The sequence below is a fragment of the Neophocaena asiaeorientalis genome, unplaced genomic scaffold (assembly GCF_003031525.2).
Source record: "Neophocaena asiaeorientalis asiaeorientalis breed wild unplaced genomic scaffold, Neophocaena_asiaeorientalis_V1.1 scaffold31, whole genome shotgun sequence".
In the NCBI taxonomy this organism is placed as follows: domain Eukaryota; kingdom Metazoa; phylum Chordata; class Mammalia; order Artiodactyla; family Phocoenidae; genus Neophocaena; species Neophocaena asiaeorientalis.
The window spans coordinates 1,986,117-2,010,730 of NW_020175320.1; the positions used below are offsets into that span (position 1 = coordinate 1,986,117).

At 39.9% G+C, this 24,614-nt stretch overlaps 1 protein-coding gene and 1 non-coding gene across 3 annotated transcripts in view; both read left to right on the forward strand.

Moving 5' to 3' along the window:
• Positions 1 to 24,614, forward strand: part of SLC25A16 (solute carrier family 25 member 16) — a 91,938-nt gene that overhangs the window by 37,373 nt on the left and 29,951 nt on the right. Inside the window, exons 1-5 of one of the 2 annotated variants that reach the window (XM_024765561.1) lie at positions 7,873 to 7,983; positions 9,415 to 9,597; positions 10,759 to 10,942; positions 13,381 to 13,526; positions 21,495 to 21,626. In XM_024765561.1, the coding sequence (XP_024621329.1) occupies positions 7,910 to 7,983; positions 9,415 to 9,597; positions 10,759 to 10,942; positions 13,381 to 13,526; positions 21,495 to 21,626 (719 nt within the window). In that variant the 5' untranslated portion in view covers positions 7,873 to 7,909. Of the gene's footprint in view, positions 1 to 7,872; positions 7,984 to 9,414; positions 9,598 to 10,758; positions 10,943 to 13,380; positions 13,527 to 21,494; positions 21,627 to 24,614 lie in introns of those variants that run through there. The other variant, XM_024765560.1, reaches the window with a different exon arrangement.
• Positions 24,073 to 24,179, forward strand: LOC112413584 (U6 spliceosomal RNA). The gene has a single exon (XR_003006004.1). It is a non-coding gene; the product is annotated as a U6 spliceosomal RNA (small nuclear RNA).

Here is a 24,614-nt window from a genome sequence, read left to right on the forward strand (position 1 = left end):
GGGGGGGAGGCCGCGGGGGGGAGGGCCCCGCGACCCCAAAAAAAAAAAAAAAAAAAAAATTCTTCCACAAAGAAAACTCCAGGCTCAGATTGTGAATTCTATTGGACATCTAAGAAAGAAATAATTTTATACAAACTTTCAGAAATTAGAAGACAGCACTTTTATGATGCCACTATAACCTTGATGCCCAAACCTAAGTTGTTACAGAAAAATAAAATTACCAACCAGTATCCTTCAGGAACAAAGATGGAAAAATCTTTAACAGCATATTAGCAAATCAAATCCAGCAATACATAAAAAGTTTATTGTATCGTGACGAAATTGGGTTTATCCTAGGAGCGCCAAGTTGTTTCACAATCTTAAGTCAATAGTGTAATTTCCTGTAATCACAGAATAAAGGAGAAAAACACATGATTCTTCAACTTCTGCACTTCAAAAGTGCAGAAAAAGCACTTGGCAAAATTCAAAATTGATACATTATAAAAATTATCACATTAGGGTAGACCTTCCTCAATCTGATAGAGCATTTTGTCAGATTAATTTTCCAACCGTACATCTCATCTCACATGTTCTTCTCGTGTCATTGACACTCATCCCATCAAGAGGTAGAGACCATTCCCTCCCCTTACATCTGGTTGAGTGGGCTTGTGTCTACAGTGGAAGTGATGCTGTGTTACTTCTGAAGTTACGTCATAAAGCTGAAACAGCTTCCATCTGGTCTTTTGGAATGCTTGCTCTTGGAATCCTCACGACATGCTGTGAGGAAGCCACGCAGCCCCTGTAGAGAAACTGTCAGCCAGCCTCAACTTGCCAGCCATTTGAGTAAGCCATCTTCAAAGTGGATCCTCCAGCTTCCAGCTGATGCTTCATGGACAGAGAAAAGCTTTCCTCACAGAGCCCTGCCCAAAATGAAAATTCATGAGCTAAAAAAATGATTGTTGGGGACTTCCCTGGCGGTCCAGTGGTTAGGGCTCCTTGCTTCCACTGCAGGGGGCGCAGGTTTGATCACTGGTTCGGGAACTAAGATCCCACACGCCACAAAAATAAATAAATAAATAAATTTAAAAAAAGATTGTTGTTTAAAGACACTAAGTTTTGGAGGTTTGTTTTTTACATAGATTAGATAACCATAGGAAATATTCATGAAAAACCTACAGCTAAGCATCATATTTAATAGTGAACTATTGAATGCTTTCCCCCTAAGATCAGTAGAAGGCAAGGATGCCCAGTGTCAGAACTTCTATTTAACCAGTGAACTTAAGAAAGTGAAATAAAAAGCATAAAGATCAGAAAGGAAGAAGTAAAACTGCCTCTATTTGTAGATGACATGATTATTTATATAGAAAGTCTTAATGAATCTACAAAACAACTACTGGCAGAGTCTCAGGATATGAGGTAAATTTTATCTATCTTATTTTTTTGGCCGCACCATGCGCCATGTGGGATCTTAGTTCCCTGACTAGGGATCAAACCTGTGCCCCCTGCATTGGAGGCGTGGCATCTTAACCACTGGACCACCAGGAAAGTCCTAAGGTAAACTTTAAGGATTGTATTTTTATATAATAGCAGGAAGCAATTAAAAAACAATTTCATTTAAAATAGCATCAAAAAATATACTTAGGGGCTTCCCTGGTGGCGCAGTGGTTGAGAGTCCGCCTACCGATTCAGGGTACACGGGTTCGTGCCCCGGTCCGGGAAGATCCCACATGCCGCGGAGCACCAAAAAAAGTAAATAAAATAAATAAATTTTTAAAAAACTTATAAAAAATATATATATACTTAAATTTAACAAAATATATGCAATAGCTTTACACTGACAATTACAAAATGTTGCTGAGAGACATTAAAGAAAATCTATATGAATGGAGAGATAAACCAGGTTAATGTATTAGAAGTCTCTATATTTTAAAGAAATCAATACTTCTCAAATTGATTTTTAGGTCTAATGTAATCTCAATCATAATTTCAACAGGCTCTTTGTAGAAATTCACAACCTGATTCTAAAATTTATATAGAAATGTGAAGGACCTAGAATACTCAAAGCAATCTTTAAAAAGAACAAAGACATACAGCACCTGTCTGTATGACTTACTATAAAGCTGTAGTAATCATGACAATGTGATACTGGCATAAGGAGTCACAAACATCAAAAGAACAGAATAGGGGCTTCCCTGGTGGCTCAGTGGTTGAGAGTCCACTTGCCGATGCAGGGGACACGGGTTCGTGCCCCGGTCCGGGAAGATCCCACATGCCGCGGAGCGGCTGGGCCCGTGAGCCATGGCCGCTGAGCCTGCGCGTCCGGAGCCTGTGCTCCGAAACGGGAGAGGCCACAACAGTGAGAGGCCCGCGTACCGCAAAAAAAAAACCCAAAAAAGACAACAACAAAAAAACAGAATAGAGAGCCGAAATGGACCTATACTTACATAGCCATTTGATTTTTTTAACAAGGTGCCAAAGCAATACCATGGGGGAAGGGTAGTCTTTTGTGCAGGTGCTACTGGAAAAACTGGATATGCACATGGTTGGGGGAACGGGGAGGGGGGAACACGACTCATTCTCTACCTCATACCACACACAAAAATTAATTTTAGATGGATCATAAACCTAAATGAAAAATAAAACAATAAACTTCAAGAAGAAAACAAAGGAGAATATCTCTACTTCCTAGGGGTTGGCAAGAATTCCACAGGTCACAGAAAGCGAAAAGCATAGAAGAAAAATGGATAAATTAGACTTCATAAATATTACAATTTACTCATATCTAAAGATCTTGTTACCGAACCAAACTTGGGTCTGCTCACCACTGCAGTAAAGCTACTGACACTGGGTTGTGGTGAAGGAAAGTGCAGCATTTACTATAAGGCGCCAGTACAAGAAGGATGGAGGGCTCATGCTCTAAAAACCCCAAACTCCCGAAGGGTTTCAGCAAAGTTTTTTTTTTTTTTTACATCTTTATTGAAGTCTAATTGCTTTACAATTGTGTGTTAGTTTCTGCTTTATAACAAAGTGAATCAGTTATACATATACATATGTTCCCATATCTCTTCCCTCTTGGGTCTCCCTGCCTCGCCAGGTGAGGGGGTGGGGTCGCAAGGTATGTGATCAGCTTGTGAGGTAACAGGGTGTGTCACAGGGGTTAACATCATCAGTCAGGCTCCCTCAGGCCTGGGGGCTATGTGTTCATGATCATCAAGTAGTTAGCACCTTCCAGGGAGTTCCCTGGTGGTCTAGTGGTTAGGATGCCCGGCTTTCCCTACTGTGGCCCAGGTTCAATCCCTGGTCGGGGAACTGAGATCCCACAAGCTGCATGGTGTGGCCAAAAAAAAAACCAAACATCTTCCATTTGGTGGGAGGTTTTCACATCTATAGAACTACTCAGGAAATGTGTATCAGATACTATTATCTAGGGACTTCAGAGAGGAGCCAAAGCAGAGGATTTGGGGAAGGCCCATAGGGTCCTGCTGGGTTACAATCTTGTTAAGAAAATGAATAGGCAAGCGACAGATGGGGAGAAAATACTCACAAAACCTATCTGACAAGTCTTTTATTAAGAATTATATAAAGGATTCCTGGGGAATTCCCTGTGGTCCAGTGGTTAGGACTTTGAGCCCTCACTGCCGAGATCCTGAGTTCAATCCCTGGTCGGGGACCTAAGATCCCACGCTGTTTGGCACAGCCAAAAAAGAAAAAAAATTTTTTTTGTAACTCCATAATAAAAGGACAATGCAGTTAAGAAAAAAATGGGCAAAGGATTTTTAAAAAAGATTTATTATTATTATTTTAAAATTTATTTTATTTATTTATTTTTGGCTGCGTTAGGTCTTTGTTGCTGTGCTCGGGCTTTCTGTAGTTGCTGCGAGCAGGGGCTACTGTTCATTGCGGTGCGCGGGCTTCTCATCGTGGTGGCTTCTCCTCTTGCGGAGCATGGGCTCCAGGCGCGTGGGCTTCAGCAGTTGTGGCTCACGGGCTGTAGAGCGCAGGCTCAGTAGTTGTGGCGCACGGGCTTAGTTGCTCTGCGGCATGTGGGATCTTCCCGGACCAGTGCTCGAATCTGTGTCCCCTGCATTGGCAGGTGGATTCTCAACCACTGCGCCACCAGGGAAGCCCTATTTATTATTTATTTATTTGATTTATTTTTGGCTGTGTCGGGTCTTAGTTGCGGCATGCAGGATCTTCGTGGAGGTACGCGGGATCTTTCCTTGTGGCACGTGAACTCTTCGTTGTGGTGCTCTGGCTTCTCTTTAGTTGTGGCGTGTGGGTTTTCTCTCTCTAGTTGTGGCGCGGGCTCCAGGGCGCGTGGGCTCTGTAGTTTGCGGCACGTGGGCTCTAGTTGAGGTGCGCGAGCTCAGTAGTTGCAGCGCGTGGGCTTAGTTGCCCTGCGGCATGTGGGATCTTAGTTCCCTAACCGGGAATCAAACCCGCATCCCCTGCATTGCAAGGCGGATTCTTCACCACTGGACCACCAGGGAAGTCCCTGGGCAAAGGATCTGAACAGACATTTACAAAGGAGGATATACAAATGACTGAGCTCATGATAAAATAATTTCATTAGTGATGGGGATGTGCAAATTAAGACTGAAAAGACTGATAGCATCAAATATTGTCAAGTATATGCAGAAACTGGAATTCTGAAACATCGTCAGCGATAGTGTAAAATGTTACAACCACTTGCATAAAGGTCTGGCAGTTTCTTATGTTAAACCTAAATATAAACCTACCCATGGCCCAGAAATATCACACCAAGGTATTTACTCAAGAGAAACAGAAGCACACATCCATGAAAAAATGTATACAAGAATATTTGTAGCCACTTTATTCAAGATAGCAAAATACCGTAAATAATCTAGGTGTTTGTCAGCTGGAGACTGACCAAGTAGATTACTATTCAGCAATAAAAAGGAACAAACTGCTGATTTATGTAACAAAATGGATGAATCTCAAAAACATTATACTGAGTAAAAGAAGCCAGATACAAAATAGTACATACCATGTGATTTTCATTATATGAAGTTGTAGAATAGACAAATCAGATCTCTGGTGAAAAAAAATCAGTTTAGTGGTTGGGTTTCCAGTAGGGATGGATGTGGGAATTGCGTAGGAAGGGGTATGAGAGAACTTTCTGGAGGTGATGATAACATTCTGTATCTTAATAAGTATTGGTGTCAAACACATTTGTAAAAATTCATCAAATGGTACACACAAGATTTGTGCATTTCATTTTATGTAAATTCTACAAGTCACATATGAAATTTACATAAAACATTTAAAGTACCACAGACAAAATATTGAACTAATGATGTGCTAATGATGTGCATGCTAAAGTGTTCAGGGGTGAAATGCACTGATGTCTGCTATTTTGAAATGCATTTAAAAAGAAAAACTTGAATTCATGGATGGATAGAGGGATGGATAGATAGATATACATTGCAAATGATAACATTTGCTAAAGATAGCAAATGTTAATTGTAAAATTTAGGTGATAGGTATATGGTGTTCATGATATAATGCTTTTTTTTTTTTTTTTTGTGGTACGCGGCCCTCTCACTGTTGTGGCCTCTCCCGTTGCGGAGCACAGGCTCCGGACGCGCAGGCTCAGCGGCCATGGCTCACGGGCCCAGCCGCTCCGCGGCATGTGGGATCTTCCCGGACCGGGGCATGAACCCACGTCCCCTGCATCGGCAGGCGGACTCTCAACCACTGCGCCACCAGGGAAGCCCCATGATATAATTCTTTTAACTTTTCTGTACATTTGAAAGTTTTTATGATAAAATATTAGGAAAGGGAAAAGAATAAATTGCAGGGAGACAAGAATGGAAGCACAAGTGAGAGATAATGATTAGGTAGTGACAGTGGAAATGGAAAGGAATGAAGAGATTTAAGATAGTTTTAGAGGCAGAATATATGGGTCTGCCTATGGATTGGATGTGGGTAGTAACAGAAAGGAATCAAGGATGATTTCTGGGTTTCTGGCCTTATCTGCTGGGTGGTTAGTGCTATTACTGAGAAGAATAATAGGTTTGTTGGGGAGATATAAAGTTCTATTTTAGGGAATTCCCTGGAAGTCCAGTGTTTAGGCCTCTGCACTTCCACTGCAGGAGGCCTGGGTTTGGGGAACTAAGATCCCTGCAAGCCTCACGGCCAAAAAAAAAATTAATTTTTCCATTTTGGCCATGTTAAAGAAGTTTCCCCCTTCCCTCCAAGTGTAGATGTCAAGCAGGCAGTTGGACTCTTGAATTTGGAGGAAAAGCTTTGCCTGTAAATATGAATTTGAGAATTGGCAGGATAGAGATGGTATTTAAAGCGATGACAATGGGGCTTCCCTGGTGGCGCAGTGGTGGAGAATTCACCTGCCAGTGCAGGGGACATGGGTTCGAGCCCTGGTCCGGGAAGATCCCACATGCTGAGGAGCAACTAAGCCCGTGCGCCACAACTACTGAGCCTGCGCTCTAGAGTCCGTGAGCCACAACTACTGAGCTCACACGCCTAGAGCCCGTGCTCTGCAACCGGAGAAGCCACTGCAATAGAAGCCCGTGCACCGCAACAAAGAGTAGCCCCTGCTCACCACAACTAGAGAAAGCCCGCGCACAGCAACGAAGACCCAACACAGCCAAAATTAAATAAGTTTATAAAAATAAATAAAGCCATGAAAATGGTTGAAATAGCCTAGGGAGCTAGTAGACAAATAAAATTTTCAGAACTGAATTCTGAGGACTTTCAACGTTTAGAGATTGGGCAGAAAAATGAAGAGACAGTAAAGGAGATTGAGGAGGGCCTGCGATGTTGGGGGAAAACCAGATGATTGTGGCATCACAGGTACAAAATCTGTAACTACTACAGGCAAGGATTTTCCATTCTTGTTTTTCCAGGAAGTTGATCATAACTTCTTCATAATTTTATATGAATAAACATGAATGTGAAAGATAACTTTTGATAAAGATTATTTTAAGTTGGGTGAAACCCTTAAGTGATTTTACACATTTCTGTATTTTAAAAAATATTTATTTATTTTGCCTGCTCCGGGTCTTAGTTGCCACATGCGGGATCTTCCTTGCTGCATGTTTAGTTGCGGCAGTGAATAGGAGTTGAAATTGGATATAGCCTTGAAAAAAATTCTTTAAAGAAGTTTTCCTCAGGAGGGTGGCCAAGAGAGAAAAGGTTCCATCAAGGTAACATCATTTCAAGATGAGAGATACTGGGACGCATTACAAGCCAGGGAGCGATCCAATAATGAGGGCCAGATTGAGGATAGTAGAGAATGAGGGAATAACAGAAGAAGTAATGCCCTTGAGAATGTAAGAGGCCTTGGGATCCCAAGTAGAAGTAGAGGGGGATTGCCCATTGATAGGAGGAACGCTCTGTCCACTGCTGAAAAAAGTGGAAAGAGGTTATAAAATGGGGAGGAGATATTAGTGGTTTTGTAGATTTAGTCATGGCATGATGAGGAAGTTCTTTTCTGACAGCGTCCATTTTCTCAGTTGAGCCAGAAAAAAAGGAGGAGAGGTTGTTTTCCAAAGAGTGAAAAATGACGTAAGCTAACAAGGGACGCCTTGGTCTGGGCAACTGCAGTTTTGTTCATACTAAGTGCGTGTGTCGGACATGGGTCGGCGTGTCGAGAGAGAGGGAGGGAGGGGAAGGGGGAGGGGGAGAGACAGAGACAGAAACAGAGAAGCCGGAGCATTTAGTCTGGGCTAGATTACGAAGACTCCCTGTTTTCCAAACTCTAAGGCAAAGGAGCAAAAGCGCCTCACGCGCAGAGCGCCGGAGGGACTGCCCGCGCAGGTCACTTGGGACCTCGGCTGGTCGGCGCATGCGCGCGGCGCCATGCGGCTTCGCGCTAGTTTTCCCCCGGTGTGTTGCCCCGGGTTCCCCTGAATTCACCTGGCGGCAGTTTGAGGTCTCTGCGTTCGGGATGGAGCAGGTGGACGAACTGAAGCTGTTAATGGAGAAGAGTTTCGGAGATAACGCTGCGCAGCCGGCGGAGCTGTGAGCGGAGCGGGGGGAGGGTCTGGGAACAAAGCGGGAGATTTGAAAAGAAGGGAGCGGGAGAGGCCGCACCCGCGCCTCCGCGGACCAGGGCTGGGGCAGAGTAACCAGGCTCAAGGGACGCCCGACGAGCCTCCGGAACTGGGGTCTGTTCCCTAGGGTTCTCTTTGGGGCCAAGCCCGGGACAGGGCTTGAATACTCTCCCTCACCCAGCAGTTCATTCTTAATCTTGATATCACCACTTTCCTGAATTTGGGGAGTCCTAGCCACCTTAAATATCTTCATAAAACGAAATTGCAACTGCTAGACGCTTTTCTTCATGTTTTATTGGAGAAAGTTATCCCGGGGAGGAATCTGTACCCTCAGAGCGCCTTAAATGGTCGGGGAAATTGACCCGCAAGCGTAGTGTAGAATTGTCAGTAGTAATGATATTGAGGCTAATTATTGTTGACGGAGCTTTGCGCTTTGAGTTGAGATCAGCACTACCTTTTGCGAGATCCTTAAAGCGTCCCAGCTGACCTTGGGAAGTTCATGGCCTGAGGCTATGTGGGTAGGTGAATGAGGAATATAACCTAGGTGGGTTACAAAGGTTGGGTGACAAAGGCAGTTTTAGGGTAAAGTTTTAGGGTAATAACTGGAGAGATAATGACTTTGGACTGTCACTGATAAAGACTGCAGTCAAACTGGAAAGATTTAAGAGGGACTTAATGTTTTCTAGAGGAGAGATTAGAGTATTTTGCAGTTTTCAGGCGGCTAGGATCAGTGGATAAAAGAATTGTGAAATCGACTTGCCCATTATAAATAAGAAATTTCTGAGTTACTCTATGAAGGAATGGTTAAGGTGACAGGTATTAATCTTGCTTTCTCTACAAAGCATAGGCTAGTTGATCCCCAATGAGGTTTTATAGAATGATTTCCTGCATTAAATAGTAGGTTGGACTAGGTGATTTCTAAGTACTCTCCTAATTGAAAGATTAATATAATAATGAAGCTCACAGTAGGACTTCCAGCAAACCACCCACACTATATTTTTCCATAACAAACATCTTTTATTTACAAAAAGATAGTGTCCTAGACATTTCCTTCCACTTGTACTTTGGGAAGGTTTGCACCAGTGGTAGGAATTTGTGTCTAATATTTTTCAATTTACCATTCGTCCTCATAATCATAGATGTCCCAAAGAGCTCCTCATAGAGCTTATATTTGGAAAAATATGTTTTAAGTGGCACTGCTTCTGAGAAGTTTTTATAATAGGAATTCTGCTATGCCCTTGCTCTCTCTCTCTTTACCTCTTTTAGCCAATGTTCTTGTGATAAGCTTACCAGAAGAAACAAACCTAGAAAACTAGAAGGTTGGTTTGTAGATAAAAGAGATTGGATGACTTCTTATTTCATGCTTGTGCTACAGTAGTTTTGTATGTGTATGCTTTAGATTTCAGAAGAAGGTGGAAGCTTCCTTTTCTAAAGCAGTTCTGAGCCGAGGAATGGATAACCGGTACCTGGTATTAGCAGTCAATATTGTACAGAATGAAGAAGGAAACCATGAAAAGCACCTAATCATCACTGCTTCGCAGTCGCTAGAATGTAAAGAACTGTGTATCCTTAGGAATGACTGGTAATTTTTGTGTGACTTTGGGCGTTCATCTGGCAGAGTCTTAAGGGTGCCATGTTACAAACTATCACATGGGCTTGTGTGGCTGTTGCAATAATTTAATTGTTAATAAAGAGAGTAGATATGAACCTGAATTAATTTTGCATAAGGATTGTACCTATTACACTAGCATCTCAAGTCCCTTATCCCAAAACTTGTCTTTTATTGTCATTTGAAAATCAAGTACAAGGGGATTTATTAAATCACTACTTCCTATTTCCCAGTGCTTTCTGGGACTGCAGCTTAAACCTCATTTAGTTCTCACTAAGAGGAAAACTAATCACAGCATAAGAACATCCTTAGGGCTTCCCTGGTGGCACAGTGGTTGAGGGTCTGCCTGCCGATGCAGGGGACACAGGTTCGTGCCCCAGTCCGGGAAGATCCCACATGCCGTGGAGCGGCTGGGCACGTGAGCCATGGCCACTGAACCTGCGCGTCCGGAGCCTGTGCTCCGCAACGGGAGAGGCCACAACAGTGAGAGGCCACAACAGTGAGAGGCCTGTGTACCGCAAAGAACATCCTTAGACCCTAGCTGTTGCTTCTCAAGCAGTGTGTGGTATGTGAGGGGTGAAGGGGAGATGCAGAGAAGGTGGAGGTCTAACTTTGTCTAGGCTGCAAGTTGGATGGTTTGAACTCGATAAATATGATTTTGTTCTTGGTACATTGTGTTCGGCGTCATGCCTCAAGGCTTATAGAAGCTGTAGGTATAAGTCTTAAGAATGAGAGAACTATTATTAGAACAACCTCATCCATAATTGAAGCTATACACTGTTAACAATTTGATAGCTTTTGCAGTAGATAATGCAAGACCCAGAAATTTAGAAATACTTATTTCTTTACATAAGATATCCAGTTATTTGTTTTTTAAAAATATTTATTTATTTGGCTGCGCCGGGTCTTAGTTGTGGCACGCGGGATGTTCATTGCTGTGTGCGGGCTCTTAGTTGCGGTATGCAGGATCTAGTTCCCTGACCAGGAATCGAACCCGGGCCCCCTGCATTGGGAGCACGGAGTCTTAACCACTGGTCCACCAGGGAAGTCCCTCCAGTTATTTTTGAAGCCTCCTTAATATGTTTAAATGTAGGAATCTAAACTATGTATACTTTAATTTTGCTTTATTTTTAGGTGCTCTGTACCAGTAGAGCCAGGGGACATCATTCATTTAGAGGGAGACTGCATATCCAATACTTGGATAATAGATGAAGATTTTGGATATTTGATTCTGTATCCAGACATGCTGATTTCTGGGACAAGCATAGCCAGTAGTATTCGATGCATGAGAAGAGCTGTCCTGAGTGAAACATTTAAGGTGAACAGTATTAACAGTCAGTGTTTCCACAGGGTCTTAAGAATTCACAGAGCACTATTACACTCTAACTTAATCCTCCCAACAATCCTGTGAAGTAGATGGTATTAATCAGCTGCATTTTACTGATTGGGAAAATCAGGAAATTTAGTGACTTGCCCAAAGTTACTGTAGCTAGTAAGTGGCAGTGTTGGGATTCAAGGCCAGGTGCCCTAAGATCCTTTGAATCTTATTCAACATTTTGTCAAATAATTAATTCTAATAATAATATAAATTTCAGTGATAAAAATTTTAATTTAATATATCTGGACATTTCCAAACTTGGCTTCATGTGATTCCCGGTGAACTAAAAGTAAATGTGAGAGTCTCTTTTAAAAACATTATTATGGAAAGTTTCAAACATATGCAAAGAGATGATTATAATAAACTCCCATGTACCCATTTTGCTGTTCCCAGACATTGTATTATTTTGCAACTAAATGAAGGCTGAGGATTTAAAAATATATATAAACACAGTATCTTTATCATACACAATAAAATGAACAGTAATTCCTTAAATTAATCTAATAGTTTTATCTCTAATGTCTTTTATCAAATTTTTTTTTATTCAGTTCGTTTCTTAGCATCAATATCCAAACAATATTATGTTTGGTTGATATGTCTCATAGTTTCTTTTAATCTAAATTCTGCCTTACACCCACTCCCTTTGTTTCAATGCCATTTCTTTTTTATTTTTTGGTTGCACTGCACGGCTTATGTGATCTTAGTTCTCTGACAAGGGATTGAACCCAGGCCCTCAGCAGTGAGAGCATGGAGTCCTAACCACTGGACCGCCAGGGAATTCCCAATGCCATTTATTTTTGAAGAACGTGAGTTTTATTTGTTAAGTTTCCTCTTCCTCCCAGGGTATTCTTTTAATTATACAATTAGTCTCTATGTCTGTAGAAAACCAAAAAATACAGCTAAGGGCTTCCCTGGTGGCGCAGTGATTAGGAATCTGCCTGCCAACGCAGGGGACAGGGGTCTAGAGCCCGTGCTCCACAACAAGAGAAGCCTGCTCACCACAATGAAGAGTAACCCCCTCTCACTGCAACTAGAGAAATCCCGTGCATAGCAATGAAGACCCAATGCAGCCAAAAAAAAAAAGCAGCTAAGAAAGAGGAATAAAAGAAGGAAAAATACCCAAGTAGATTTTCTAATCGTCTTAGTTATCACTTATTTATAGTTTTTTTTTAAAATCAGCTTTTTTCTTCAATTGTGGGGATGCTATTAACTTCTCTTTTAACCACATATTATAAAGCAGACCTGAATATTAATATTTTAAAAACCTTATTTTGAAATAATTTTAGACTCACATAGAACTTACAAAAATAGTACAGAGAGTTCCCTGTAAATTAATTTTTAAAATTCCTGATGGGTGTCTTGTGGACTTTTTCTTTTTTTTTTTTGATAGTTTAAAGGGGATGGTCCAGGCTAATAAAAGAGTTAATTGAAAACTACTGTTTCTTTTTGAGTGGCGAGGGTTTGTCAAAAATCTCTGCTGGGGACTTCCCTGGTGGCACAGTGGTTAAGAATCCACCTGCCAATGCAAGGAACACGGGTTCGAGCCCTGGTCCGAGCGGATCCCACATGCTGCGGAGCAACTAAGCCTGTGCGTCACAGCTACTGAGCCTGCGCTCTAGAACCCGTGAGCCACAGCTTCTGAAGCCTGTGCACCTGGAGCCCGTGCTCTGCAACAAGAGAAGCCTCTGCAATGAGGAGCGCATGTACCACAACGAAGAGTAGCCCCCGCTCGCCTCAACTAGAGAAAGCCCACGCGCAGCAACGAAGACCCGACACAGCCAAAAATAAATAAATTAATTTAAAAAAATAAATTTGAAAAAAAAAAATCTCTGCTGTAGAGAATTCCCTGGCGGTCCAGTGGTTAGGACTCAGTGCTTTAACTGCTGGGGCCTGGGTTCAGTCCCTGGTTGGGGAACTAAGATCCCACAGGTGTGTGGGGCAGCCAAAAAAAAAAAGAAAATCTCTGCTGTAAGTTTGTTTCATGTTTGAGTATTTTACTCACATGACTTTATGATCTATGCGGTTATTGACTTTTCTATGTGGGTTCATTATAAAGTGAAATTAGAGATGAATATGTTAAATATTTGAGACCACATTGAACTTTTTCATATAAGTTATTTTAATTTTTTTCAAAATGGAAATATACTGATTTGAAAATAATAACTTGTAAAATAATTCAGGTAATTCTAAATTGAAGAAAGTGAAAGTCACCTATAATTTCACTCACCAGAAAAAAAATTGTTTCATATTTTGGCATTTGTCTCACCAGTGTACTTTGGTTATGGTGGTTCAATAGGTTAGGTAATAAATGTGCGATCACATCTGTTGATATGTTGTGAAATAAGATATTTGTATGATTTTTGGTTTTTTTTTGGTAGAGCTCTGATCCAGCCACACGCCAAATGCTGATTGGTACCGTTCTCCATGAAGTATTTCAAAAAGCAATAAGTGATAGTTTTGCCCCAGGAAAGCTACAAGAACTTGCTTTTCAAACTGTTCAAGAAATAAGGCATCTGAAGGAAATGTAAGTAGTTACGAGAGGAACTATAGATACAGTTTTGTTATATAACTTCTTTCCTAGCGTCTATAAGGTATTTGGCTATTAGACTGTTAAATATAAATCAGTATAATACTAGAATGCAGATTTCAGGGCTGTAGTATCCCACTGCAATTCTGCGAAGAGCTTCTGAAATTGCAGAACAGGAATTCTTTGGCTAAAAATACCTAAATATTCTCTATATGCATAATAGATTCCACAGCTGCACTCAGAGAGTGTGAACTTTTTGTTCTAGAAACAGTGTGACATCCTGAAAATTGTATGGGGTTGGGAGTCAGATGAACCTCCTTTCAAACTCTAGCTTTGCCAATTTTATGATTGAACTAGTTACTGAAAGATTCTGGAAAGGGTGATAATACCTGTTTTGCAGACTTTTTGTGACAATGGAAATAATGTATGTAAACCCACAAATGGCTAGTCATTGGCGTTTTATGAGTGGCTACCTGCAGAGGGATCGGCATATTCTCTATTTCTTTCTTGACTCCTACTGCAGTCCATCTTTTTTTCACAGAAATTTTTTTATTAGTGGTGATTTTGCTTTCCAGACTAGTTGATACAAACCTACTTTTCCCAGATAGAATTCTACATTTCACTGTGTAAATGAGAAAAATGTGTTCCATAATTCTACACTTATTTACTAATGATATACAATCTATTGTCTTAAAAACATTTTAGAACACTGCCCTATGTCAGGCACTGTGTTAAGTGCTTTTTAGCTATCTTATATAATCTGATAGCAACCTGTTATAAAGGAAGAAATGGAAGCACAGAGAAGTTGTCACTTGGTTACAACCACACACAGCATGGCATTCAGAATATGAATAGGTATAATAAAGTTTTTGCTTAAGAGTTCTACTTATTGCTTTAGTTGCCACTTTGGTTTTCAAATTAAAAAAATTTTTTGTCACACCCTAACCAGGATCTGTTGTGTATTGTATGGATCATTGCCCTGAAACAAAACACATCAAAACTTAGTGCCTTAAAATGACAAACATCTAACCTGTTATCTCATAGTTTTTGTCAGTCAGGAATTTGGAAGTAGTTCAGCTGGGTGGCTCAGGCTCAGGGTCTCCCATGTGAGCTGCATCTGAAGGCATGACCGGGCAGGAGCATCTGCTTCCGTGATGACTCACTCACATGTCTGTTGTGGCGAGGACTCATTTCCTAGCTGGCTGTTGGCAGGAGGCCTCAGTTTCTTGCCACATGGGCTTCTCTAGGGGGCTGGCTGATGTGTCCTGGGACACAATTTGCTTTCTTCAGATTGAAGGGTCCAAGAAAGAGAGCAGGAAGCCACAGTGCCTTTTATAACCTAGTCTCTGATTGCTGCGATGTCACTTCTGCTTTTTTTATTCATTAAGTACTCATTACTAAGTCTAGCTCTCCCTTAACGGTAGGGGAATTAGGTGCCATCTTTTGAAGGGGGTGTCAAAGAATTTGTGGACATATTTTAAACCACCACAGGTATTCAGGTATCAGGTAACCTGATCAGTCCAGAACCCAACGTGAATATAAGTATGAAAGAAAACAAGGATTTTGAGCAGCCTTCCTCAGAATTCATGTCCTTGTATTAAACCTTGTGCATGTTACGTAATGGAATGTCTCTTATGCCCTCAGCATCTGTTATTTTTCATTAATATCTAACAGTCTTATCTGGTTTCTAAGATGCGGGAGAAAGGTACCTTCATAGTCATTAGGAAAGCTGATAGCTTCATTACTGTATAGGAAAGGAGAAACTTTTTTTTTTTTTTTTTGCGGTACCGGGGCCTCTCACTGCTGCCGGGCCTCTTCCGTCGCGGAGCACAGGGCCACAGCCCATGGGCCCAGCCGCTCGGCGGCACGTGGGATCCTCCCGGACCGGGGCACGAACCCGCGCCCCCTGCATCGGCAGGCGGACTCCCAACCACTGCGCCACCAGGGAAGCCCAGGAAAGGAGAAACTTTTAAAAAATATAAGAACTATGAAGATCAGAATTTTGTTTTTTTTTGGTTTTGTTTTTTTTGGCCGCACAGTGCAGCTTAAGGAAACTTAGTTCCCTGACCAGGGATCGAACCCATGCCCCCTGCAGTGGAAGCACAGAGTCTTAACCACTGGACCACCAGGGAAGTCCCTTTAATTAATATTTATTGGAGTATAGTTGCTTTACAGTGTTGTGTCAGGAATGTATTCTTAGCAGATCCTTGGGTATCACTGAATTATATATATATGTTTTTTGAAGTATTAGTTTCTGGTGTATAGCAAAGTGATTCAGTTATTTATACATATACATACATATATATTATTTTTTTTTTTTTTTGCGGTATGTGGGCCTCTCACTGTTGTGGCCTCTCCCATTGCGGAGCACAGGCTCCGGACGCGCAGGCTCAGCGGCCATGGCTCACGGGCCCAGCCGCTCTGCAGCATGTGGGATCTTCCCGGACTGGGACACGAACCCGTGTCCCCTGCATTGACAGGTGGACTCTCAACCACTGCGCCACCAGGGAAGCCCCCATATATGTTCTTTTTTTTAAAAAAATTAATTAAATAATTAATTTTTATTTTTGGCTGCGTTGGGTCTTCCTTGCTGCACGTGGGCTTTCTCTAGTTGTAGCGAGCGGGGGCTCTAGGCACGCAGGCTTCAGTAGTTGTGGCACATGGGCTCAGTAGTTGTGGCTCGCAGGCTCTAGAGTACAGGCTCAGTAGTTGTGGCACACGGGCTTAGTTGCTCTGTGGCATGTGGGATCTTCCCAGACCAGGGCTGGAACCTGTGTCCCCTGCATTGGCAGACAGATTCTTAACCACTGAGCCACCAGGGATGTCCCTATATATTCTTTTTCATATTCTTTTCCATTATGGTTTATTACAGGATATTGAATAGAGTTCCCTGTGCTGTACAGTAGGACCTTGTTTATCTATTTTATATATAGTAGTTTGTATCTGCTAAATCCAAACTTCTAATTTATCCCCGCCCCCCCTGCTCCCCCTTCCCCTTTGGTAGTCATAAGTTTGTTTTCTATGTTTGTGAGTCTCTGTTTTCTAAATAAGTTCATTTCTATCATATTTAGATTACACATATAAGTGATATCGTATGATAGTTGTCTTTCTCTGACTTCACTTAGTATGGTAATCTCTCTCCACCCATTTTGCTGCATTATTATTTTTTTTATCATTATATCCTAAGTCATTAAGGGGAAATATGTTTCATTTCAGTTATGAAAATACTAATTCTCTCATGAATCTTGCCCAACCCTGTTCAAAGGATACTTTTTAAAATTCCCAGAGCCTAAAAATAACAGATCCAAAGTTCTTTCCTGCCCTCTCTCATAGGCCCTTCTACTTTATTACAGATCTTAGAACAGATTTTTGCCTGTTCATGCTCTGTCCTCTCATCATATCTATAAAAGTCTAGGCTTGAAGATGCCAAACCTTAAGTATCTCTATAGTCTCAGGAAAGAACAGGTGGTTACATGTCATTTTGCGGTGATTTGGCTCGAAATTAAAAAGGCAGAATTCAAATGCAGAAGACTTTAAATAACCAGTGTGGACTGGTTTGGAAACTTAGAAGAGTCCTGGTCTGTAAAAAGTAAAACACTAGGAAGAATCTGCCTAAGGAGATGGTGACAGTGAAGAATGGTTCCAGGATGGTTTGCGAAGGTTATTTACGAAAAAGATTACCCAGTTGTGCAGGTTTTTTTTTTTAATAGTAAATTATTATTTCTAAATAGGTTATAAATTCACATACAGCATGTGTTGTTGTAATAATACAAGAGGGTATACAATGATAGTAAGTCCTTTCTACCCCTGCATCCCTGGTCAGTCACTACCTAGCTCCAGAGGCAACTTCTCTTATCAGTTTCTTGTATGTCCTTCCACAGAGATTTCAAATATTTACATGTGATTGTGTGTGTGATTATTTATGTTTATATATTATTTGTTATATAAATGGTAGCATACCATACACATTATTGTATATAAATATTAAATCTTGGGAGTTCCCTGGTGGTCCAGTGGTTAGGATTCAGTGCTTTCACTGCTATGGACTCGGGTTCAATCCCTGGTCAATGAATTAAGATTCTACAAGTCGGGCAGCGTGGCCAAAAAAAAAAAACTTGGTGATTATTCCATATTAGTACTGATTGAGCTATCTCATTTTTAATTAAGAATGGCAAAATGTTTCATTGTATGGATGTACAGTAATTTATTTAAGAGCCCCTGGCATTTCAGTCTTTGCTTTTATTAGCAACACTATAATAAATACCTTTGTACATTTTAATTTTAATAGCTGTGCAGGCATATATCTGGGCTCAATACTTAGAAGTGGAATTGTTGGACCAGAGGATGTTTACATTTAAACATTTAAAAAATATTTTTTAAAAAAATTTTTATTGAAGCATTGTTGATTTACAGTGTTGTATTATTTTCTGCTGTACAGCAGAGTGACTCAGTTATACATATATATAATGCGCCACCAGGGAAGCCCTGTTTATCCATTTTATAAGAGCTTACGTCAACCTCCCACTCCATCCTTGCCCCAACCCACTCCCCTTGGCAACCACAAGTCTATTCTCTATGTCTGTGAGTTTGTTTCTGTTTTGTAGATAGGTTCATTTATGTCATGATTTAGATTCCACATATAAGCGATATCATATGGCATTTTTCTTTCTCGTTCTCATTTACCTCTCTTAGAATGATAATCTCTAGTTGCATCCATGTTGCCGCAAATGGCATTATTTCATTCTTTTTTATGGCTGAGTAGTATTCCATTGTATATATGTACCACGTCTTTATCCATTCATCTGTCGATGGACATTTAGGTTGTTTTCATGTCTTGGCTATTGTGAGTAGTGCTGCTATGAACATAGGGGTGTATCTTTTTGTTAACAAATCTTTTTATTTGAAAATAATTTTAAATTTAGAGAAAAGTTGCAAGAGTATTACAAAGAACATCCATACACTGTTTACTCAGTTTTACCTGCTGTGTGTGTTTTTCTAAACCGCTTGAGATTAAGCTGTATATGTGTTATTTTGACCTTTAAATACTTAAATGTGTATTTCCTAAGAATAAGGATTTTCTCTTATGTAACCACAGAACAGTTATCAACTTCAGGAAATTTAACATTGTTATAATACTTGTGTCTGATCTACTGTGTACATTTCAGTTTTGTCCAGTAATGTTCTTCATAGCATTTTTTTCCCTCCAGGACAGGATCCAGTCTGGGTACATTTAAAGTTTTGATATATATTGTCAAATTGCTCTATGTAGACATTGTTCTGTTTCTTTCTTCCATTCATTGTTTTCCAGTTTTGTTGAGATATCATTGACATATAACATTGTATTAGTTTAAGGTATACAACTTAATGATTTAATGTGTGTGTATATTGCAGAATTCATTTTGCATTTCTATAGGCAATATATGGGTCCTTGTCTCCCCCACGTCCTCACCTATATCATCTTTCATCCACTCTAAGTTTCCCAGATTTCAAACAGCCTTTTTCAGACAAACACCCTTTGCCTTATGTGGACTGATTGTGTTTCTGTAGGTCATTCGGGGCACTTTGGTGTCAGTAATTGCTCCCTGGTTTGAGATTCTTCAGCTTTGCCTTCAACCTGAAGTTGCTTTTGTGGTCAGGACAAGCAATCTTGGCAGAGCTAGGATTGCTAATTTTGTCTTCCCTGCTGAACTGGCTCTCCTAGAGGACTGGTAGGGCTCTGCTTTCTTAATTTTGGTAAGCCAGAGGTAGCAGAAACCTAGGAAAGTAGGAGCTTATTAAATTTGGTATTAGAAATGTTACAGAGTTATTATATGGTAAATTTGTAGCATTCTGGAGTCTCAGATTTTGATGACATATTCACATATGTCATATTCAATATGCTATTGAATATTGTGCTATCTTCAGGAGAGAAAAATGGTAAGTTGTGTTTTTTGAAAGGAGTTTGCAGATTGTTGGAGGCTATACCAGTACTCAGGTGAACTCAGGCCTGCAGGGAGAAAATTATGGCAGTAAATTATTAAAACACAGTGTAGAAGGGAGCATAGGGGTTAAGAACTTAGGTTCCCAAGCTAGAGCTGTGTGTCCTTTGGAAGTAACTTCTGAGCTTCAGTTTCCTTAGTTCTAAAGTGGGGTGACAATAATAGTATCTCATAGAGATATAATGAGGGTTGAAAGTGTTCATGTGAAGTACCTAGAATAGTACCTGGCCTAGAGTCAGCATTATATGAGTATTCACTGTTATTATCTTCATACCTTATTGAGTTCTTATCATAAGCCAAGTATTAATACTTTACATAGGCTGTTTTACTTAATTGTCAAACTGTGTGGTAGTTATCAACTCACCTTACAGATGAGGAAACTGAGGCTCAGTTAACAGTGAATCGCCCAAAGTTACACATCTAATAAAGAGTTAGGATTCAAACCTAGGTGTGATCTGACAGAAACATGTGTGCTCTTAACACCCCAGAGTAGTTATTAAGATTGTGATGCTTAAACATGCAGAAGGAGCTGGGAGAACCATCCTGGGAAGGGGACAGCAGGTTTCAAAACTTTTGGGTCTCAGGACCATGTTACACTAAAAAAATTATTGAGGACCCTGAGGAGCTTTTGTTTATGTGGGTTATATCTATAGATAGTTACTGTACTAGAGATGAAAACTGAGACAATTTTAAAATGTTTATTGGTTAATATGAAAATAACAATAACAATCCATCCATGTTAATATAAATAACAGTCTAATGAAAAATAACTGTTTCTGAAAAAAAGTAATGAGACAAGTGGCATTATTTTACATTTTTGCAGATGTTTTAATTTTATGACTTAATACATATTGACACCTGTATATATAAAATAGATAACTAATAAGGACCTACTATACAGCACAGTGAACTCTCCTCAATACTCTGTAATGGCCTATTTGGGAAAAGAATATAGAAAGAGTGGATGTATGTATATGTATAACTGATTCACTTTGCTGTATACCTGAAACTAACACAACATTGTAAATCAACTGTACTCCAATTAAAAAAAAAAAGACATTTGGTTTCTTATATCTGCTTCTTCATTCTCTATATTGCTATATTGTATGTGTGTATGTGGACTTAGAAATCTGCACTGTGTACTCATGAGAAAACAAGAGCAAAAAAGACAAATAATGTTGTAGTATTATTATGACATAGTTTTGACCTTGTGGGCACCCTGAAAAACTGAGACTAGATTCTGGTAGTCTTTGCTGAGTTCTGACTTAACGAAGTTAACATTCCTATAAATTGTCCTTTGATTCGGTAAGGCTGATGTGACTTTTCTGTTCTGACAGTCTTTTTTCCTCTTTTACTTTTCTACTTTCCATTGCTGGGTTTCAGGAGCAACATCTTCTACGGTTTCTTTTTTATCCCAAAAGTGTAACTGGGACCTATTAGACCTGAGATGATAGGAGTTGGAGCAGATCTGAAATTTGATGTCATGTCACTGTTATTTGGATTTTTCTTGTGTGGTAAAATACACATAGCATTAAAAATCACAATCTTAACCACTTTTAAGGGTACAGTTAAGTGACATTAAGTACATTGACATTGTTGTGCAAACATTACCATCATCCACCTCCAGAACTTTTTTCATCTTCCCAGACTGAAACTTTATATCCATTAAACAACTCCCCGCTTCCCTCAGTCCCTGGTAGTCACCATTCTTTCTGTCTCTATGAATTTGACTATTCTAAGTACCTCACGTAAGCGGTCATGCAGTATTTGTCCTTTTGTTGTTGGCTTATTTAGTCTAATGTCCTCATGGTTCATCTATGTTGTAGCATGTATCAGAATTTCCTTCCTTTCCAAGGCTGAATAATATTCCATTGTATATACCAAATTTTATTTATCCATTCATTAGTTGATGGGCACTTGGGTTGCTTATTTGAATGTTTTGTTCCTTGTTTACTTTTTTCATATTTAATATCTCTTACTTTGGTAGGTACCGCCTAAATCTGAATCAAGATGAAGTAAAACAAGAAGTAGAGGAGTATCTTCCTTCATTTTCTAAATGGGCTGGAGATTTCATGCATAAACATACTTCAACTGACTTCCCTCAGATGCAGCTGTCTCTGTAAGAAACCCATTTTGTTTATATGGTGTTCATATCTTTAGACCAGGATCTTATTCAAGATGTTGAATTAAAGCTTTTTAGAGGTCAAGTTATGACAACTAGCCTTTTTGTTTGCTTACTTTATAAGTTACAGTCCTGAGTATAATTCTTGGACAAAAAAAATAATCTAGTGAATAGAAAATTCTATTTTCACTACAATAAAATTTATAATTTTGGGGTGTAGGTATAGTTTTTTAATAAAATCTTCAGTTTATAAATATTTGGGAGGGCTGTCCTAATTTCATATATATTTCTCTATGTTACTATCATATATGGACTGTCTCATGTGTTGATTACCATGGATTTGTGCTGTATGTTTATTTATTTTTAATATATTTATTTATTTATTTTTGGCTGTGTTGGGTCTTCGTTGCTGTGCATGGGCTTTCTCTAGTTGCAGTGAGCGGGGACTTCTCATTGTCGTGGCTTCTCTTGTTGCAGAGCATGGGCTCTAGGCACGCAGGCTTCAGTAGTTGTGGCACGTGGGCTCAGTAGTTGTGGCGCACAGGCTTAGTTGCTCCGCGGCATATGGGATCTTCCAGGGCCAGGGCTTGAACTCGTGTCCCCAGCATTGGCAGGTAGATTCTTAACCACTGCGCCACCAGGGAAGCCCTGTGCTGTATGTTTAAATAGTGTGTTTAGGCATTCAATGCTGTTTGGCATTTGGTTTGTTTTTTACCTTTTTTCCCCTTAAAGTAGCATTGATACAAATTTGTAGGTCATCCTTTTTCTCCCCCATTATTTGCCCATTCAGCAAATATTTATTAAGTGCCTAATATGTGCCAAGTAATGTTCTAGGTGCAGTAGCAAAAAAAAAAAAGCAACTGACTTTATGGTGCTTCTGTACTACTGAACAAGTAACAGCAGGGTGCCAGATTGTGATAAGTGCAGTGTAGAACAACAGGGAGTATAAGAAAGAGGAGTTGGAGGGACATATTATTTCCCAAGAGTGGTCATGAAAGGCCTCTGTATATAAGGTGACATTGAGCAGGAGCCTGGAGGAAGTGAAGGAGGGAGCTATGCAGCTGTTTCCAGGAAGAGCACTCCAGGTAAAAGCCCTGTGGCTAACGCACTCCTGCCGTGGCTGGAGCAGAGTGAGGTGGAACAGGGGAAGCAGCTGTCCTGGGGCCTCATAAGCCTTACAGGATATTGGCTGCCATTCTGAGTCCATGACCACATGTAATCTGGCTACCATGGGAAGCCACTGCAGGGTGTGTACAGAGGGTTTTGATCTGATTTCTTTCTTTTTTAAACAGGCAACATTTTATTTTTCTTTAAGTAGTCATAGCTTCCTTTTATATCAATATTCTTATCTTTTTCTCAATATTCTCAATATTTTATCTTGTGACATTTTGTGATCTGAACTTGTTTTAAGATTTGTGAATCAGAAATCTTGGGAACAGTCAGGTCTTTGCGCCAGTGTGTTTTCTCAAGTTCAAAGGACATACTGAGCCTGGATGTGAATCCCAGTTTTGCCACAGTTTATCTGTGCAACTTTAGTCAAGCTCCTTATTCTCTCTGTGCTACTTTCTATATTGATCTGATTTAATTTTTTTTTCTTTGATCTGATTTACTTTTGAATCGACTTTTAAGACTATGTTATACGATAAGGGCAGAGGTAGAGACACCAATTTGGAGGTTCTTGCAGGAATCCAGGCAAGAGTTGGTGGTGGCTTAGACCAGAGTGAGGGTTGTGGAAGTGATGAGAATTAGTTGGATTACAGTCAGATTTTCAACGTAGAGCTGATAGGTTTTGGTGCAGGGTGTGAGGGGAAAAAAAGTCAGTGGTGATTCCAGGGGAGAAAATGTGATGAGAATGGAGTCAAGAGAGAATGGTAGAGGAGGATTTGGAGTCAGGGGATGTAGACTACTGTATTGACAGGTTGTTCTATGAAAGGGTATGTAGAAATGGAGTGGCTTATGTGGGGTTAAGAGAGCTTTGTTGTTGTTTTGAAGATGGGAGGTATAATATGTTGATATGCCAGTGAGAAGAATTCCATAGAGACGGTAACATTAACACTTAAAAGAGATGGGAGGAGTCTTAGAGCTGTGTCATTGAGTAAAAGAGAGGGATTAGAGTACACGAGTGGAGGGGTGGACCTTACGGGGACAGTTATTTCTGTGCATTAAAACCTCATAACTGGACTACTTCATCCAAGGTACTTGGAAAATTTACAACCTTTTGCATATTGCTAGAATTCTTTGAGAAATTTTTAAGTCATTTTAGAAAGTTGCTAGCAACGTTTAAATGTCCTGTGTCTGCCGGTAAGATTTTATTTATCTTATTATTATAATTATTTATAATTGAGTATATTCATAGAGTATATTCATAGAGTTGTACAACCATCACCACAATCAGTTTGCCAATAGGACTCTGATATATCTATTTTTAAAATACTTAGTGTTTGTGCTCGTTGTGGCAGCACATACAGTAAAATTGGAACGATACAGAGAAGATTAGCATGGCCCCTACACAAAGATGACACACAAATTCGTGAAGCATTCCATATTTTAAAAAGAATACATATATATCTATAACTATATCACTTTGCTGTACACCTGAAACTTACACAACACTGTAAATCAACTATACTTCAATAAAAAAAAACTTAGTGGTTAAAAAAACCAAAGCTTATCTTGCTGTTAGAATTGGGTTTATTTATCATATTCTTTACTTCTGTTGTGGTCATAAATTTACCACCAGGTCCTTACCCTAAAAAAATGCTAGAGTAAATTGGTTAAAGTTTCTCGTAGTGTTTTTTAAATAAATTTATAAATGCTTTGTTCTTTGTTATTTCTTTGGAGCAGATTGCTATGTCTGGTATAGGGGGTGGATCTTGGTGCATTAGTTGTCACTTTGGTAATCTGCTAACTGTTTATTAAGTAGTCATTCTTTTCCTGGTTCCTTGCTTTGTTTTATAGTATTTCTGTCGTTCTGGTCTCTTGATT